The 16431-nt window shown below is 41.1% G+C and overlaps 2 protein-coding genes across 2 annotated transcripts; both read left to right on the top strand.

The window, feature by feature from the left end:
- Positions 1-2454: 2454 nt before the first annotated feature.
- Positions 2455-9332, top strand: LOC141780574 (ectonucleotide pyrophosphatase/phosphodiesterase family member 7-like). Its single transcript, XM_074655850.1, has 6 exons — positions 2455-2846; positions 3273-3418; positions 3780-4409; positions 6873-7098; positions 8278-8407; positions 8750-9332. Exons 1-6 carry the CDS (start codon positions 2612-2614, stop codon positions 8805-8807), a joined length of 1425 nt encoding a protein of 474 aa, XP_074511951.1. The 5' UTR covers positions 2455-2611; the 3' UTR covers positions 8808-9332.
- A 1347-nt stretch (positions 9333-10679) lies between these two features.
- On the top strand, positions 10680-16235 carry cbx2 (chromobox homolog 2 (Drosophila Pc class)). The gene is made up of 5 exons (XM_074655849.1): positions 10680-10811; positions 10911-10954; positions 13445-13510; positions 13949-14018; positions 14098-16235. Exons 1-5 carry the CDS (start codon positions 10740-10742, stop codon positions 15442-15444), a joined length of 1599 nt encoding a protein of 532 aa, XP_074511950.1. The 5' UTR covers positions 10680-10739; the 3' UTR covers positions 15445-16235.
- Positions 16236-16431: the final 196 nt, after the last annotated feature.

Genomic DNA, 16431 nt, shown 5'->3' with positions numbered 1-16431 from the left:
CAGCAAGCATGTTGTCCAAATGTCACTTTTAGGCTCTCTATATTTTTTGTAAATTAAGCTATAACATTTTGACAGTATGCAACTTGTGTTATAGTGGATCATATGCATCATGTGCATATGTTTGCAAGCACATTAGCTAACTACTAGCTGGGCGTGGTTTTCAGAGTATGACGCATTGCGCTCTGTCTCTATAGACAGACCTGTTATATTACGCCCATATTACTTCCCTTATTCTTTGGGCAGTGTGACGTTATTTCACAGATGGTGAATACGTACATTCAATACAGTGTGAATATTGGTGCTTTATCATACACCTGATGTTGCCATTTTCTAATTATTTTACTTTGGGACATATGGTTGTTATATGGATGTTATTAAAATGTTCTTTCATGGACGATGAAATAGCTTCACCATTATTTATCTATTGTCTTTTTCAAAGCTTTACACAGTGTAATGTTTTATGGATTTTTTTATTCTGTACTGAATAACCTCATTGGGTGTTTCATTTACCAATTGAACTAACTTTTGCCTTCTTCTGATTGGAGGATTTACCCTGCATCTATGTATGTACTGTATGTACAGTATGTGGAAATGTTGAAATAGTTGTTGCTAAAATGTACATGGCGAAGGTTGTTTTAGACTGAAACTACAAAATAAATAACTCAGCAGTAAGTGAGATGGTGTGTAGGAGTCTGTCACTTTTGTTCAAGAGTCTTAGAATAACAAAAATAACAAAATCAAAAAATGCCTTCAAAGAAGACACGAGTTGACTCAAGAGTTGTTTGCGCTGTATTGACATATTCAAAAGTTTGTAGTATGCACTTTTTTTCCTATCTCAGAGTGTTGTAGTCAAGGCCACCTAAACTGAAACTGAGTCGTGACCAAGGCCAGAGTGTATGGAGACCGAGATAAGACCAAGACTTTGAAGGGTTGAGAACAAGTCAAGACCAAGACCAAGGCAGGGTGAGTCCCACAATGCACTGCGCTCCTCAAATTGAACTAAAAGATCTGCATTCCCATAAAACCCCTCAAAAATCAAAAAAAGATTCCTCTTCATTCCCCTCTTTTATTGCCATATATATGTGTGTGTGTGTGTGTATGTATTGCAGAGGTGAATTTGTATGTGTGGGAATGTTAACAGTAATGATGTTAACAAATAAATCAAATGAACGGGCAGTTCATTAGACCGGAGACGAGACCGAGTAAAAATGCAGTCGATTCCGAGACGAGACCCAGACCTTCAAAAAGTGGTCTTGAGACCAGCCTCGAGTACTACAACACTGTCTCTCAGCCTGATCTTATATAGATTGTATCATAAAAGTTATAAAGAAGTCAGAAACTTTGCTTAAAGATACAATACTGTATCTTCAGCTCGGGAAATACCATGTTCTTAATTTGTGTATGCGTAATGTACTCTGGCTCAAACTGTTTTGGCTCTCCGTCTGGGGAAGGTGTACTGCAATGGTTGTGTATGGGCAGCAGGGAGTGCTAAAGGCAAAAACTTCACTTTTTCTTCTTCAAGAAAATGTGAGAATCCCTGTGGAAATCCTGTGCAGGATTGAGAGGGTCAGATGAAGTTTGCTTGCCCCTCAAGTTCACAGTGTGTGTGTGTTTGATAAAGTTCTCATAGCAGAGATCTGAGACTCGCACCGGTCTCAGCAGTCCAAAACATTCCTCCGAATCTTGCTGACAGTGGAGACGAGCGGATAGAGTTAATATAAGAAAGCTAATGAATATGAATGAGGTAAATGAAAGCTGATGAATGTTATCCCTTATCTCCATAAAGATTGGACAATTCCCTTGAACCTCTGCCAAGGACACACACAATAAAGAACAAATTTGAGTTAGCTTGTCTAGCAATTTGATGGACGTTGATAAGGTTATATCACCACGCAGTGATATATAATGTCTGGATGGGAACGCCGAGGATGATCTGAGCTGAAACAATGAGGAGATCACTTTTTAATAGTTTGTCCATCGTCATGGCAATTGCTAAAAGAAATCAATGTAGATTTTATAAGATCTTTTAACAATATCCTGGGGCTATTATACACATTAGAGTTATTAAAATGAATATGTCTATTAGGGTCGTTTCTTCCCGAGAGACCACTGCCAGCTGACGAAGAGATATATACTCTCATTTTCCTCTTCATTTTCCTGGTGTCAGATCAATCATGCACCATCCCAACTCAAGGTGAAACCCATCAAATTGTCAATGATTCACAGGAAACTCCGACACACAGACGGGGCAGGCAGACAAACAGAAAGACAGCATCAACAAGCGAGTTAGGGGGGAAACAAACAGCCGCGATGCCCGGAGAGATTAATCTGCTTTACTGCCAGTCCTCAAGAGCAAAACAGGGGGGGAAATTCACTGTGAACACAACTCCCAGTCGTAAAATTGACTCATAAACATCATCAGGCCGCATGTAGAAAGTGCTGAGATAAAGTCCGTCCAATCTACGAGATAAGATACGCCGGTGAAACTTTGCTCGGAAGCTGTTGGCTACAGATCCCGCAGGTGAGAAGCCGAGAGGTGGATCATCTTGTAAATGAGAGTGTTAGCTGGAGGATCGAGTCAGTTACGATCTGGGAAGTGCAAGTGCTCGCCATGCTGTGGACCGCAAGTCTCTGCCTCCTCTGGGCCACGTCCATCCTCGGAGCTCCGGCACACAACCAGAGACAGAAGGTGCTGCTGATCTCCTTCGACGGATTCCGGTGGGATTATGACCGCGACGTGGACACGCCAGAGCTCGACCAAATGGCCAAGGATGGAGTCAAAGCCCTGTATGTCACACCTCCTTACCTCACTATCACCAGTCCTACACACTTCACCCTCTTGACAGGTAAAGTGTTTCATTTTCTACAACAGTGCTTCCAGTTGGCAGGGGATCTGCATATCATGGCGGAATAGGAAACCGCTCTGAGTTTACTTTGCTAGGATTGAAAAAAGCCGCGGGAAAAAGGAATTAGTTGTAATTGAATGTCCCAGGGTCCAACAGCTTTTATAGCTGAGTAAGATAATTATGCTTGGATGACTGAGGGAAGAATTCTCTGCTCCCTTTCTTATTTTGACTCTCAAATCATCAGTGCCAGCTAAAAGAAATTTAACTTCCTTGAAATTAAATTCCTCTAATCTCCGAAGTTGGTCATAAGACCTTGTCCAAAAGCGTCATGCCACTCAGCCCGTTAAGTTGATAGAATTTTTAATGTGAATGTGTCACGCTGTGAATAATGAGTGCAAGCAGACTGACAGTGATTCTCTTCTGTAGGCCTCTACATTGAGAATCACGGGGTAATCCACAACATGTGGTTCAACACCACCACCACTGAGAAGAAGCCTTACTATCAGACTCAGTTTGTGAATGAGTGGTGGGACAATGGCACTCTCCCTATCTGGATCACAGCGCAGAGACAGGTCTGTGTGCAGCACAATTTCCATCTTATCTGTGAGAGACTGTTTTGCAGTTTACAGCACTAGAAACCATTTCTCTTCACAAAAACACCTCTGGTGAAGGCCTGCTGAATAATTCCAGGTAGATCGCCGCAGTCATATTGCAAATTATTTTTACAGCTGCTGTAAGGCTTCCTAAAAATGTGCAGCTGCAAGGAAATTAATGAAAATCCAGCGACTGCTGATTTGGTTTCCGTACATGGTGACCCACAGTATGAATAGATCAACCCTTGGCATGCTTGTTAACATGTCATGTCATGTTAACAAGTACATGCGTTATATTTATGTGTGTGGTGTTAATGTGTCTTCTTTCCGACCCTTCCAGGGCCTGAAAGCTGGCTCTCTTCACTTTCCTGGCACAGCTTCCAGTTACCAGGGACAGGTTGCTATGGTGCGGGAAGTGGAGCCACTGCATTACAACTACAAGAACGAGACCGCTTGGCGAGAAAACACAGACAAAGTGATGGACTGGTTCAGTGATCAGGATCTGGACTTCATATCCCTGTACTTTGGCGAGCCGGACGGCACAGGTCACAAATTCGGCCCCGACTCCCCACAGCGTCGGGAAATGGTCAAACAAGTGGACAGAACGGTGGGCTACATTCGAAACTCAGCTGAGCGACACGGGCTGACCGACCGCCTGAACATCATCATAACATCCGACCACGGCATGACCTCGGTGTACCGAAACGGTCTGGTGGAAGAGATCACGCTGTACAAGATCCCGGGCTTCTTGTTCAAAGACCTGTCCTTTCACATGGTGGACTATGGCCCTTCTGGGATGCTGTTGCCGAAGCCGGGCAAGCTGGAGAAGGTGTACAACATCTTGAAGGGGGCCCATCCACACCTCAATGTGTTCAAGAAGGAGGAGATGCCAGAGCGTCTCCATTTCGCCAAAAATGATCGTATCCTCCCCATCATTTTATGGGCCGACCCTGGATATGTAATCAACGGGGTGCGTTGACAGATATAGTCAAGTTTTATGTTTATATATTTCTTGCAAAAGACGTAGGTGTTTGAGACGGGCAAGGCTGCAGAAATACAACTGTTCAATGTTATTCAATCACTAAGAGGCAGCAGCAATGATCAGACATGTCAAACCATATGTTTTCTCCAAGCGTGAACCAGACAAACACAGCATAGGGAGGAGGTCAAGGTGGATGGGTGGGTCAGAAAACACTTCCACACAGGAGACCGCCGTTTGTACCCGTGTGAAACCAGCAGTAAAAGTTTATTTATTTGTCACGTAACTTCTGTACTTAAACCTGCAGTAGGCAGAATGTTTTTTCGGCATCATTGGGTAAAAATTCCATAATAACCTTTCAGCATATTGTAATTCAAGTGTTCTGAGAGATAACTAGACTTATGCACCTCCTCATGGCTCTGTTTTCAGGCTTTGAAATCTATCTCTACCATGATGGGAGACTTTGGCTAATCTCAGATCATTTCAGAGAGAGAGCGTTCCTATTGGCTGTTCATTCACCAGAGGCAGCTGTAAATCACCTGCGAACTCTGATCAAACGGTCAAACTAGGCAGCGCCGATCAAATTTGAATTAATATTCTGTTACTGTAATGCCTATTCCTTGTTTTCAGAAACATCTCCTTAACTGTAAAATGAGAAAGTTTGCTCTGGCTGGTGGGCGGTGCTTGGCAGTTCCTCAACGGATCTCAATAGGGCGGCCCGGTCACAATCTTTCTCATTTTACAGCTAAACCGTACACTACAATATGTTTCTAAAGACATTTGAGGAGAGAAATAGGCATTGCAGTAACAGAATATTGATTCATATTTGATCAGCGCTGCCTAGTTTGACCGTTTGATCGGAGTTCGCGAGTGATTGACAGCTGCTCAGAGACGGCAGGCTCCAGCTCGGCTCTGATTGGTTGTTTTCCTCCGGTCTGTGAAATCTTGCAGATGCCATTAGGAGCAACGGAGAACATAGAGGCAAATTATTATTTTTTTGTACTACTGTCAGGATATAGTGACCGTTTTATAAAAATAACTTTTTTTAATCATATTTGCTCCAATTCTAACCACTGCAGCTTTAACTTACGCCACTTCCGGACTTATTTCCACCCAAACCACGATCTATTTCTAAACCTAACTAAATAGTTTTGTTGCCTAAACCTAACCAAGTCGTTTCCTGTGAAGACAGAAGTTTTCCGCGGACCCGCTCCAACTCTGAGCCATAGCCGCCCAGATATGCAACATGCTGTAAAGTTTAAAACCATAGAGAGACGTGCAGCAGCAGTTTTCTGCTCACTGCAAGTCCTATTGATTTACCCTTTATAGTAAAAAGTTACCTCAAGTTGCCATTTGTGCCCATCAATGTGCCAAGCTGCTGCGTGCAGCCTTGTGAAAACCAGGGTTAGATATTATATTTTTTATGTTTGATTATGACCCACTTATCTGATTATACATAAATAAATGACAAGCACTGATATACTGATACATATAAACAATCTTTATGTGACCTCCAGTTTATTACAGAACTATCCTCAAGCCTTGAGACATACTGACATTACCAGTTGTATTTTGCTCACTGGAAATGGTGAAACTGGACTCTTTTCAACCAGAAATAAGGAGTTCAATTTTAATCTTAGTACATTACAATTTCAATCAAGTGGATTTGCACGTCCTTGGGATAATCCAGGCCCGGCTGATGACATGCAGCGCTCTCAAATGCTTCATGAAGCTAGTCATGCCTCAAAATTCAAAATTAGCGTTTTCATTTGGCTCCACTCAGTCACTCCACTTGGGCGGCAACTTTGCATCTGAATGTGTTAGCCCAGCCCAAATCATAACTTCATTTAGGAGGATAAACATCTGAGAACATAAAATGTCTCCAAATGCTGAATATGAGGAAAACAATCAGTCCTGTGAATCTACTGATAAAACAGTTTATCTAAGGATTGTTCTCGGTTACGCCCGGCCATGATCTTGACTGTATTATCTGACTCTTTGTTCCGTTTATGGCCACTTAAAGTCCTTTTAGTTTGATCTCAGAGAGGGATAAGCATGTTCAGGCTGTTACATAATTGCTAAGATAAGGGTCCTCTTCATACTGATATTTCTGATATCACATTGTGTTGGTTATAAAACAGAAAACAGAATTATTATAAAAGGAATTTATGTCTTATGTAGTGTTTTATGAAAATGTAAATTTTAGAGATGAATTAAAATTCTCATTTAGCCACTTTCATTGGTTGATAGAAGTCACAAAGAGAAAACAGTCCTACAGTGTGGAAGTGACTCTTTCTCTTGGACAATACCTCCCTCTGCTGGCTAAATAAGAGCGAACCAAGATGTGCCAACTGCTGCTGATAAAATCACTGGCTTATAAACTTTACAATGTAATTGAATCTAACAAACGGGGTCATGCATGTTATGTTACCCATCCCTCTTGTGTCTTTGCAGTATTTCCCGGTTCAGGCCCACAAGGGTGAGCACGGCTTTGACAACCAAGAGTTGGACATGAAGCCCTTCTTCAGGGCAGTGGGTCCAGCATTTCACAAGAACCTGGAGGTGGGGCCCTTTGAGACGGTGAACATCTACCCCTTGATGTGTCACATCCTGGGCATCCAGCCGGAGGTCAACGACGGCCACCTGAACGCCACCAAACACATGCTGGTTACCACTCCGGGTGAGTTTACATCAGACTAATGAGTCTCTCCCCGTGGCCTCGAAAGTGCGTCGCTCCAACACCTGCTCCTTCATTACTAGGCCATTCATCCATCATGTCCAACATCACATATGACCAAATCAGACGTAGAGCTACTGTAGGTTCAAACTAGAAAGTAGATCTGGCATTGCTTATGGTAACTTTGGAAAGATTTTAAGAATGATGCCAAGTGTCTGGTGTTAAACAATTAAAGGACAATGCTGGTAATATTCTATATTTTTCTTATTGTCAACAATGTAAAGTCCAAAAACAACAATCTGTTAGTTTGTTTCTCAATATTTTCTGACTTTCCTACCCTTTCTGTTGAACTCAGCCCAAACCCCCTGAGGAAGGCTGTTTGTGCCGATACGCGTGGGTGGTAACCCATCTCAAAATGTGCCAGCATTGTCTATGTTTTTAGTATTTCACAATGAAATAGCCATCTGATTAAAGGCTTTTTACTTTTTTGCCAGAAGTGTGACTTGGACCTTCTTTCTTTTGTTAATTTTTTATGTTCCCGGCCAAAAAGCACCTTTATTACACTTGTTTGAACTCCCGAGCGCGCCAGACCTTTTCTCTTTTTTAATCAGTCGAAAACCCATCGGTTCCTACTGAAGAAATACATCTTTAAAAAAACACAAATATACAGTTTAATTTTTTTAAAAAGACTCAGTCATTTTCTAAAATAGCTGGGTACTGTGTTTTTTAGCAAACGTTACTCAAACAGAAATAAATAAATTTGTTTGGGACTATTTTCAGCAGCGGATTTATCCACATATGGTGCTATAGTGAGTATTTCTGACAGCAGGACATTTATGACAGCACTGACTTGCAAGAATACGAATTTTGTGTCTGGGGCCACACAGTTAAGAAGTTAATGGACAGAGTACAAAAGTTGTTCTAGCGGCATCATGTGGTTGGTTGTTGTTATTTAGTGCCTGAGTAGAGGCAGTGCTTTGACCGCTGGAGATAGAGATACTTTTAGGGGAAACGCAGGAGAAGAAAAATAACATTGTGGTCCTTCAAATGTATATAAAATAGATATTCAATATCAGCACAAAATTCCAGTACTGTATATGCAACATCAGTCTTGAAATATCAGCACCAGTTCTCCAAAAACACATATTGAAAATGTGAATGTGTTCTTCTCTATATGTTCAGTTGAAGGTGAGGATGTGAGTATCCTGCCAAATGTCTTTATTGGAGTGGCTGCCGTGGCTGGATTTCTTGTTGTCGTTTTTATAGCGATGACGTCCCACAAAATACTCAAGAACAAACACAAGAATAAAAGGTAAGGACTGAAACTATTTTTTTTTTGTCATTACTGTTTGTTTTCAGTATCATTACTGTATTTATTTACATTTATTTATTATAGTTATCAATATTTTTTTAAATATTCATATTATAAGGCAATTGTATTGAAAATCACCAAACTCTTCACACATGTAAAACTTAATTATGCACTATTGTTAATTTTTACTTAGGATTTGCTTTAAAAAATCATCATCAACAACAGAATTGTGCGCAGTACGCAGTATGTTCACATCATTTTGATAATATTCTGCTGAAAGTTGACGGACAATAATATAAAGTCTATCCCTCAGAATAAATTTCTTTGTCTTCTGTGTTTCAGATCAGGAAGTTCAGAATATCTTCCAGAAGGAGAAAACAAAAATCAAACTTCATTTTGATCATCGCACCAAAAAAAACCTAAAAAGACAAGCCACTGCTACAGTCTGACATTAACAAAACAGCAGTACTTCTTGATGATTATTTCTCATTTCCCATGTGAGAATTTGATTTGCACAAGGAACCCAAGAAAAGCAGAGTTGTGCATAACCATTTTGTAAATTATATTTTTTTAGCAGAATTTGGGGAATATAATCAAATTAATAAAATAACTCATGAGCTAAATCTTTGTTTAGTATTTGGTTGAAACTACTGATGCAGTGTGTGACTGAACATTTATATGTATATGTACTATATGTGCATTATGTATGTTTTACAACATGTTGTGATTAAATGTTTACTTATGAGTTGTCTTACAACTGTACAGTAGGCTACAATTAGTTTCCTTTCCAAGCCATGAACATATAATGCACCTATTTATCATAATTGCTGATGTAGAAGCGGTTTTAATTATTTTAAAACCACAAACAAGTAAACAAGAAGGCAGCAAATAGGAAAAAAATAAAAACAATAAAATGAAGATAAAAGACTTTAGTCTTAAATAATGTGTTTTCAGGTTTAACTTGAGAAGAAAGTAGTGATTATTTCTCTACTTTCACTTACAATATGTTAATATCAGAGGACGGTGGCTGCAAAGGGACAAATCGAACCAACCTCTTTCTCAGTTGCCCGCCTCTCTTCCAGTAATGTTGTCAAGTTACGCACAGAAGCACAAAGCTTCCGGTTATGACTTTCAAAATAACATACAACAACAATAATAATATGCTTGACGACTTCGTGGGAGTTTTTCCCCATCATTTGTGTATTGTTTGTATTTCTATCAAGTAAAAAAAAATACATATATTACGAAAAATACCACAATCACAAAGTTTATATGAGGTATTGTAATTTTTTATAATGCATGTTTTGGTGGTATTTTTATTAAGACAAACGTGTTTTGTGGCACATATTCTTTGGATATGGATGCAATGATCCTTACAAGTTGGACATCATTGTGAAGGTAAATAAACAGGCTTTCCAACGATGTAAAATACAATGCCAATTAGCATTGTAACAACAGAGAAATAATCCACCAAACACAAATTTCCAAACTTTTTTTTCCGAGTTTATATGCAGTACACCCAAAGAGTCAAAAGGGGGAATTTCAAAACCAAAGCAAAAGTTGAATTTTTAGTTTTAGAGACTTTGTTTCCTGCATTCTGGTGACTTTGAAAGAGTGAAAAAATAACAAAATAATAAGGACACTGCAACAGCATTTTTATGTTAAACTTTTGATTTTACCTTAAACTCCCAGATAAGAAAAGTGAATAATTCAACCCTCTGGTGTGAACTTGGCGTCAGTTTTTATTTATTTGTGCTCCTGCTTGAGTATTTCTTTCTCTAAGTACTATCCGTTTCTCTCTCTTTCTCTCACTCACTGAAGGTCCTTTCACTTACAACGTGACAACGGCACCACTGCGCTCTGAAACACATTAATTCCAATGGTTTGCGTCGCGCCACGACGACTTTTCGCGGCATCAAGCAAATCCCAACTTTGTGCGCTGCACGCTGTGGCGAGCGCAGCTTAAACATGAGCTCAAACTGTGCTGTGTCGCGAGCATAGACTGCTCTCGTCCGCCGGGAAACGACAGTTGGTGTAACTCTATTGTCGTCAGAGTTTATAAATGTTAAATAAAAGACTATGGAAGAAATTTTGCTAATTTAATCGGGGACCCTAAAAAAATCAAATGCGACTCACCTGTGGGGTCCCGACCCAGTCTTTTTAGGGAATCCCTGCTCTACAGAGTATATCATCAGCGCTTTAAGCTTGAGAAGAGCTTTTATTCTGAAGGCCAGACCGTGAACATCCGGTGGTGCTCGATGCGTAACTCGGATTGGCTGGACGCGCCTCTCGTCTCTCTGATAAAGGATTGTTTCTCGGGGTGAAGGCAGACATGGAGGAGCTGAGCGCCGTGGGAGAGCAGGTTTTTGATGCGGAATGCATTTTAAACAAGCGGCTGAGAAAGGTCAGAGCTGTGGAAAAACATCCAACACTTTTTAATCCGCGTTTGCTTCTTCTAGTTTACAAACCATCTTCCTGCTCTGTGGTTTCTCTCTCTTTGCAGGGAAAGTTGGAGTTTCTGGTGAAGTGGAGGGGATGGTCATCCAAGTAAGTACAAGTGGAGCTCAGAGCCGAAACAATGAAAACAACAACAACGTGTCCGCTTGTTGCTCTCACTAAAAACTGCTCGCTATAAACCGTTATTTATTATTTTATTCATCAAATCAGCAAACTAAAACATCACATTGTGTTTCTAATGATCAAATCCTGCCTTTGCATTTTGCTTTCTTTTGTTCATAACACCTCAAAATTTGGGAATTTAGCAGAAAGCCAATTTTTAGGTGTTTTATCTTTATTCTTTTTACATAACCTCCTTTTTATTCCCACAATAGTGATGTTTTACTCATTTTATTCCTGACTTTAAACAAGTTATTTATGTGTGCAATCAGTCCAATTTATTAAGATTATAATTGATTTATTACTACTTTATGTATAATGTTAGATTCCTTACATAACACTACATTTTATTGTTATTTTTGCTCTGTTTTTTTTTTATTTTTGCATTTATGTTTTGCTGCTTGCAAGGCTCCACTCTGCCTTCATTTTCTTGTCACTTGCCCTTTTCTGTTCACTCCACATTGTTGCTGTAATCCACCATCAATGCACACTGTTGCCTGCCAGCTCCATGGCTTTTCTGTTAGAACCACATCCTTTGTGTGTGTGTGTGTGTGTGTGTGTGTGTGTATGGAGAGAGGGTGGGGGTTGATTATTTCAGTGGTGACTGCTGATCAGAATAGGCTATTCAACAACAAGTGATGAGGAGAAAAAGGTCATTACAAATGCATGTAGTTCAGATCACTTCAACGAGACGCACATCTGTGCTCTGTTTTCAGTTTGTTTCTGCAAGTTTTGTATTCTTCTAAATTTTATACGAATGATTAGGCGCTCAGGAAAAGGGAGAATAAAGCAGGACACTTGATTAATTCAACAATAAAACCAGCACTGGACCTTGTCACAAATGTGCAGGTGTCACAAAGAACTGAGGTTCCATGCTGTGCCGTCACAAAGCAAAACAAAAGTTGTTATTTTCATCACTTCCCATAAATGTCAGAGCACTCCTATGACCTAAAAATGTTCCTTCCTTCCTGGCGTGCTCATGTTTTTCTACAGAGATGAACAGTGTGCGGCTTTCACCACACGTGCGCTGCTGCTCACTGTGGGTAGAAAAAAATAACTCAAAACAGAATCTGATTTGGAAGCTGTGGGAGGCGAGTTGTAAAGTACCTTCTGTCACTGAACTTTCCCACAAATTCCCCACATATTTCTGTAACAGCCCCAGAAAATGTTTCAAATTCTCCACTTTTACCTCCCACCCCCCAACCCAACCTGCATCCTCTTTGTAGTTTTGGAAAAACTGATTGTGAAAGCTTGTTCCATTTTACGTTTGGAAGAGGAATTCAAAACCGACCTACTTTCTCACACCTCTGCACAGCGAAGCCAGACGCTGCTTAAAATGGGTGGGATTGTCAGATTGATTCCAAAAAATCAGTGTTGGGGAAATTGTTTCAGTTGCTGTTATACAAAGCGAGTAACGACTCAAGTCCATTCAAATCATTTAACTGCACATCAAGCTTTCCACTAGTATGTTTGTTTGATGGTTAAGTTAGAGTGTGCAGATCTGTGGACACGAGCGTAATACATTTTTAGTTCTCGCTCTGTTCTGAGCTCACTTGAATGATCTTTCTCAGCCAATCCTTGAAGGACTACTTCACCCACAAAACGACCATTTGTATGTCAATGACTCACCCTGTGTTACCTTGAAGTCTGGAAGAAAACAATGTTTATCTCTCGTGCTTCCACGGCGAACGAGAAATCAAAACAAGAGAAAAATCTTGATAATCCAAGCCTCTTTTATCATGTCGTATGCTCACTACTTCCCAAACACATGCTGCATCTTCGCTAAAACCATACTAGGGATTCCCCCACTTAGTCGATTAGTCGACTATTGGTCGTTTTTGTCTGAGTGGACTCAGATTTCTTTAGTGGATTAGTCATTTTTATGCTTATTTCATGCTGAATGACTTATTTCCAAGAAACGTCTGAGCACGTCTCCGGTAAACACAAGATTCAAAGTGGCGCTTTTTGTGGAGAAACTCAGTTTTACAGATCTGTCGATTAAATCGAACATAATCGTGTTAGTCGACTAAGAATGTCTTTGGTCGAGGACAGCCCTAAACCTCACTATTCAAAACACTTAAGCATCTCACGCCTGCACCGTTGGACTGTTTCAATGAGCCTTGGATTATACTGCACAAGTTGTGATAGAAAGAAAGGTTTTCTTCAAGAATTCAAGGTAACACGGGGTGAGTAATTGATATACGAATGATATATTTTGTGGGTGAAGTATTCCTTTTAAATAGTTCGTCTCAGGTAACATGCAGGTTACAACAGTTGTTGCACAGAGTTGTGCAACAAACTCCGACGAAGGTTGTTTTTTATATGTGGGATGCCAGCTTAGGTTGGAGGGTACATTTAATCTTGCAGGGCCACCTTGCTTCTTTATTTTGACTAATACTATGATGTGTCAATTTATTTCAGACACAACAGCTGGGAGCCGCAAGAAAACATCCTGGACCCGAGACTGTTGGCTGCATTCAACAAGAAGTGAGTGTCCTTTATCGAGACATTAATACACCAATGACCGGTCTATCCCTTAACTTTAATATTAGCTTTGTGACACTCAGACACACTTTAAGTGGTTTGTGCAAGATATTTATAGACTTTATAGACTAGACAGAAATATAGATATAATTTTTTAGACCTAATTTATACACATTATATATATATATATAAATATATATTTTTTTAATACTCTATATTGATATACATAATATATTGCAGTTTTTAGTTAAAATGTGTTATCTATGTTTTGCTCATCTACTTATTGTTATAATCATACTGAACACTGACAAAAATGTCAAATTTTGTCACGAAACAGCCAACGAAAAATGTTTTAACAGAAAAAATGTTGTGCCACAACATAAATTGATGAATACTACTTAATCTGCCATTAAGCATTTGTTGATTTTGTTTGTTTTCTAGAGAGCAAGAAAAGGAGCTTCTGTTGCTTAAGAAAGGGAAACGGCCGAGGGGACGACCACGGAAAATTGTAGTAAGTACAATTAGAAGCAGAATGTTATTAACTCCGTCGGATTACTACACAGTATCTAATATTTGCTGTCAAAATTTAGGAAAATGTGCCCGAAGCTCCAAAGTCAAGCAGCTCTTCATCTGGCTCATCATCGTCTTCCTCCGATTCGTCCTCCTCCTGCTCCTCCTCTTCATCCTCGTCAGAAGACGACGACGACGACGACGACAACAGCCACGCCAAACAGGCAACCCCGGGCGTCAGAACGCGAGACCTTCACCCCGTCCCGCAGAAGAAGGCGCAGATTGTCGTCGCAAAACAGGAGCCGCCAAAGAAGCGGAGCAGGAAACCCGCGTCCCCTGAAGCGAAGGAATGTCCACAGACCAAGGGCGCTCGCAAAATCCTGAAGGCGTCCAAAGATGCCGATCTTCCGGGAGCGATCAAGAAGCCCGTTCACCCGGCGAGCTTCACCTTCATGGGCTTTCACCGGGGCTCGCCGAGGGATGCGGCGGGCGGTCAGAACAGGAGCTCTGTGAGCCAGAGCGGGGCTGTTAAAAACTCTGTGGGATCCGGCAGGTCAGTCCAACCGGCCTCGCTCGCTCTGAACAAATCCAGCCAGAGCAGGAATGTCGCCGAGGGTAAACTGTCCATCTCCAGTATGAGCAGCGGGACAAGTCTGGATTTGAAAGCAGCTGCTAGTAAATCAAAAGGGGTTGCAGCATTGAATTTGAACACATCCAAACACCTCATTCAAGGAACCACTCAGCATACACTAAGCTCCCCCAATGGACAAAAGAAACCCCAGGCCCCTGTGTCAACACTGCAGCGGATACCCAACACTAAAGCAGTGGCTTCCTTACCATCTAAAAACACCTCGTCCAATCAGGGCCCTCAGCCGCTCAACCTTCAGAACAAACTGGTGCAAAGCAAAGATGCTCCTGGAAATGTCACCGCTCCAGCATCAGGCCTGAGGAATGCAACGAACCCGGCGAGGAAAACTACCGTCTCACAGAACCAGGAGTATAATCCTCCCAAGAGTCCGGCAGCCCCTGGAAGACTTCACACCAGAAAGAGCCAGCCCGCGACAGAAAAGGTGAAGGAGGCGACTGAAATCCAGACCCCCAGAGTCCAAGGCAGGCTGGAGAAGAGCGGCGTGCAGAAATCCTCCACGGAGGTCCAGAGCCAGCAAGAGAGATCGGCCTCCAAAGACGGCAAGAAAGGCAAAATGAATGACATGAGCACGGGCGAAGAGGAGAGCAGCTCCGAGTCCGACCAGGATTCTTCCTACGTCGGACAGGACGGCTCGGTAGCGGTCCAGAGCCAGGACTGGAAGCCCACGCGTAGTCTGATAGAACACGTGTTTGTAACGGATGTCACGGCTAATCTAGTTACTGTCACAGTCAAGGAGTCGCCGACCAGTGTGGGCTTCTTCAGCATTCGCAACTACTGACAGGACTCCAGACACTGCAAACCAGATGGGCTTTTCAAGCAAAAGGGAGGGGCGGGGGTTTCGGAAGGAATTAGATAAACCTTTGGCTGGAGAATTCCTGAGGAATGCATCAGGGACCGGAGGTTAATTTTGCGCTTCATCTTCTTTTAGTAAAAGACCAGTTTTTTAGGTTAAAAGAAAAAAGGACAGAACGTCAGTTATTGATTGTTATTATTTATTTGCTCATGTCTACAAATTGTTCCAAGAAAATGTCAGTGGAGACGCCCACAGAGGTAGAAGAGGCTGCTTTTTGGTCTCGCTTGATAATCTCAAAGAAACTCATCTTTTTGGTTTCAGTGAGCCCAAAATTGCATCTTTTGCTGGAGAAAAATAACTTATTCATCTTCTCAGTTTCAAGATAAAAACTTCTGATCTCTTCTGTTTCTCTGTTGATGAGATCTGTTTTGTTATAACCATAGAAATAGAATAGGAGTACAACGGACATTCCCATTCAAATCAATGTAGCAGGATGGTCAGAACGGCGGCCAATTTTATATGTACCGGTGCTATAGAGTACTGCAGGGATGACGCATTTTTGTAGGCAAACCAGGGAAGTTGGCATGTGGTGTATCGCCCTGGTTCCATCAACAAAGAGCCGATGGGATTTTTCCATTGGGGTTTGGATTATTGCAGAAAATAAGTTTTGTGTCAAACACACATTTATGATACTTACTTCACGTTTTGTTCAGCAAAAAGCACAAATGAACACCACATTTCACATGAAGAGTGAATGCAATCACTAAAAGTAAAAAGCTAATGTTAGGCTATAAACGAACCACACCACGATGGCATGAGCGCGGGTATACACAACGAGGGTGTAAAGGCAGACGAGTCGGCGTGATGACGTTTTGTACACATAAAAGCTTAAAAATTCACGAGTGGGTTATTTATTTTTGTACTTTTTATATTGTAGAATGAAAAGTTAAAATCTCCGCAGACCTTATTTCA

The sequence above is a fragment of the Sebastes fasciatus genome, chromosome 13 (assembly GCF_043250625.1).
Source record: "Sebastes fasciatus isolate fSebFas1 chromosome 13, fSebFas1.pri, whole genome shotgun sequence".
In the NCBI taxonomy this organism is placed as follows: Eukaryota; Metazoa; Chordata; class Actinopteri; order Perciformes; family Sebastidae; genus Sebastes; species Sebastes fasciatus.
Note: the sequence above shows the minus strand (reverse complement) of the source record. Positions and strands in the feature narration are given on the sequence as shown.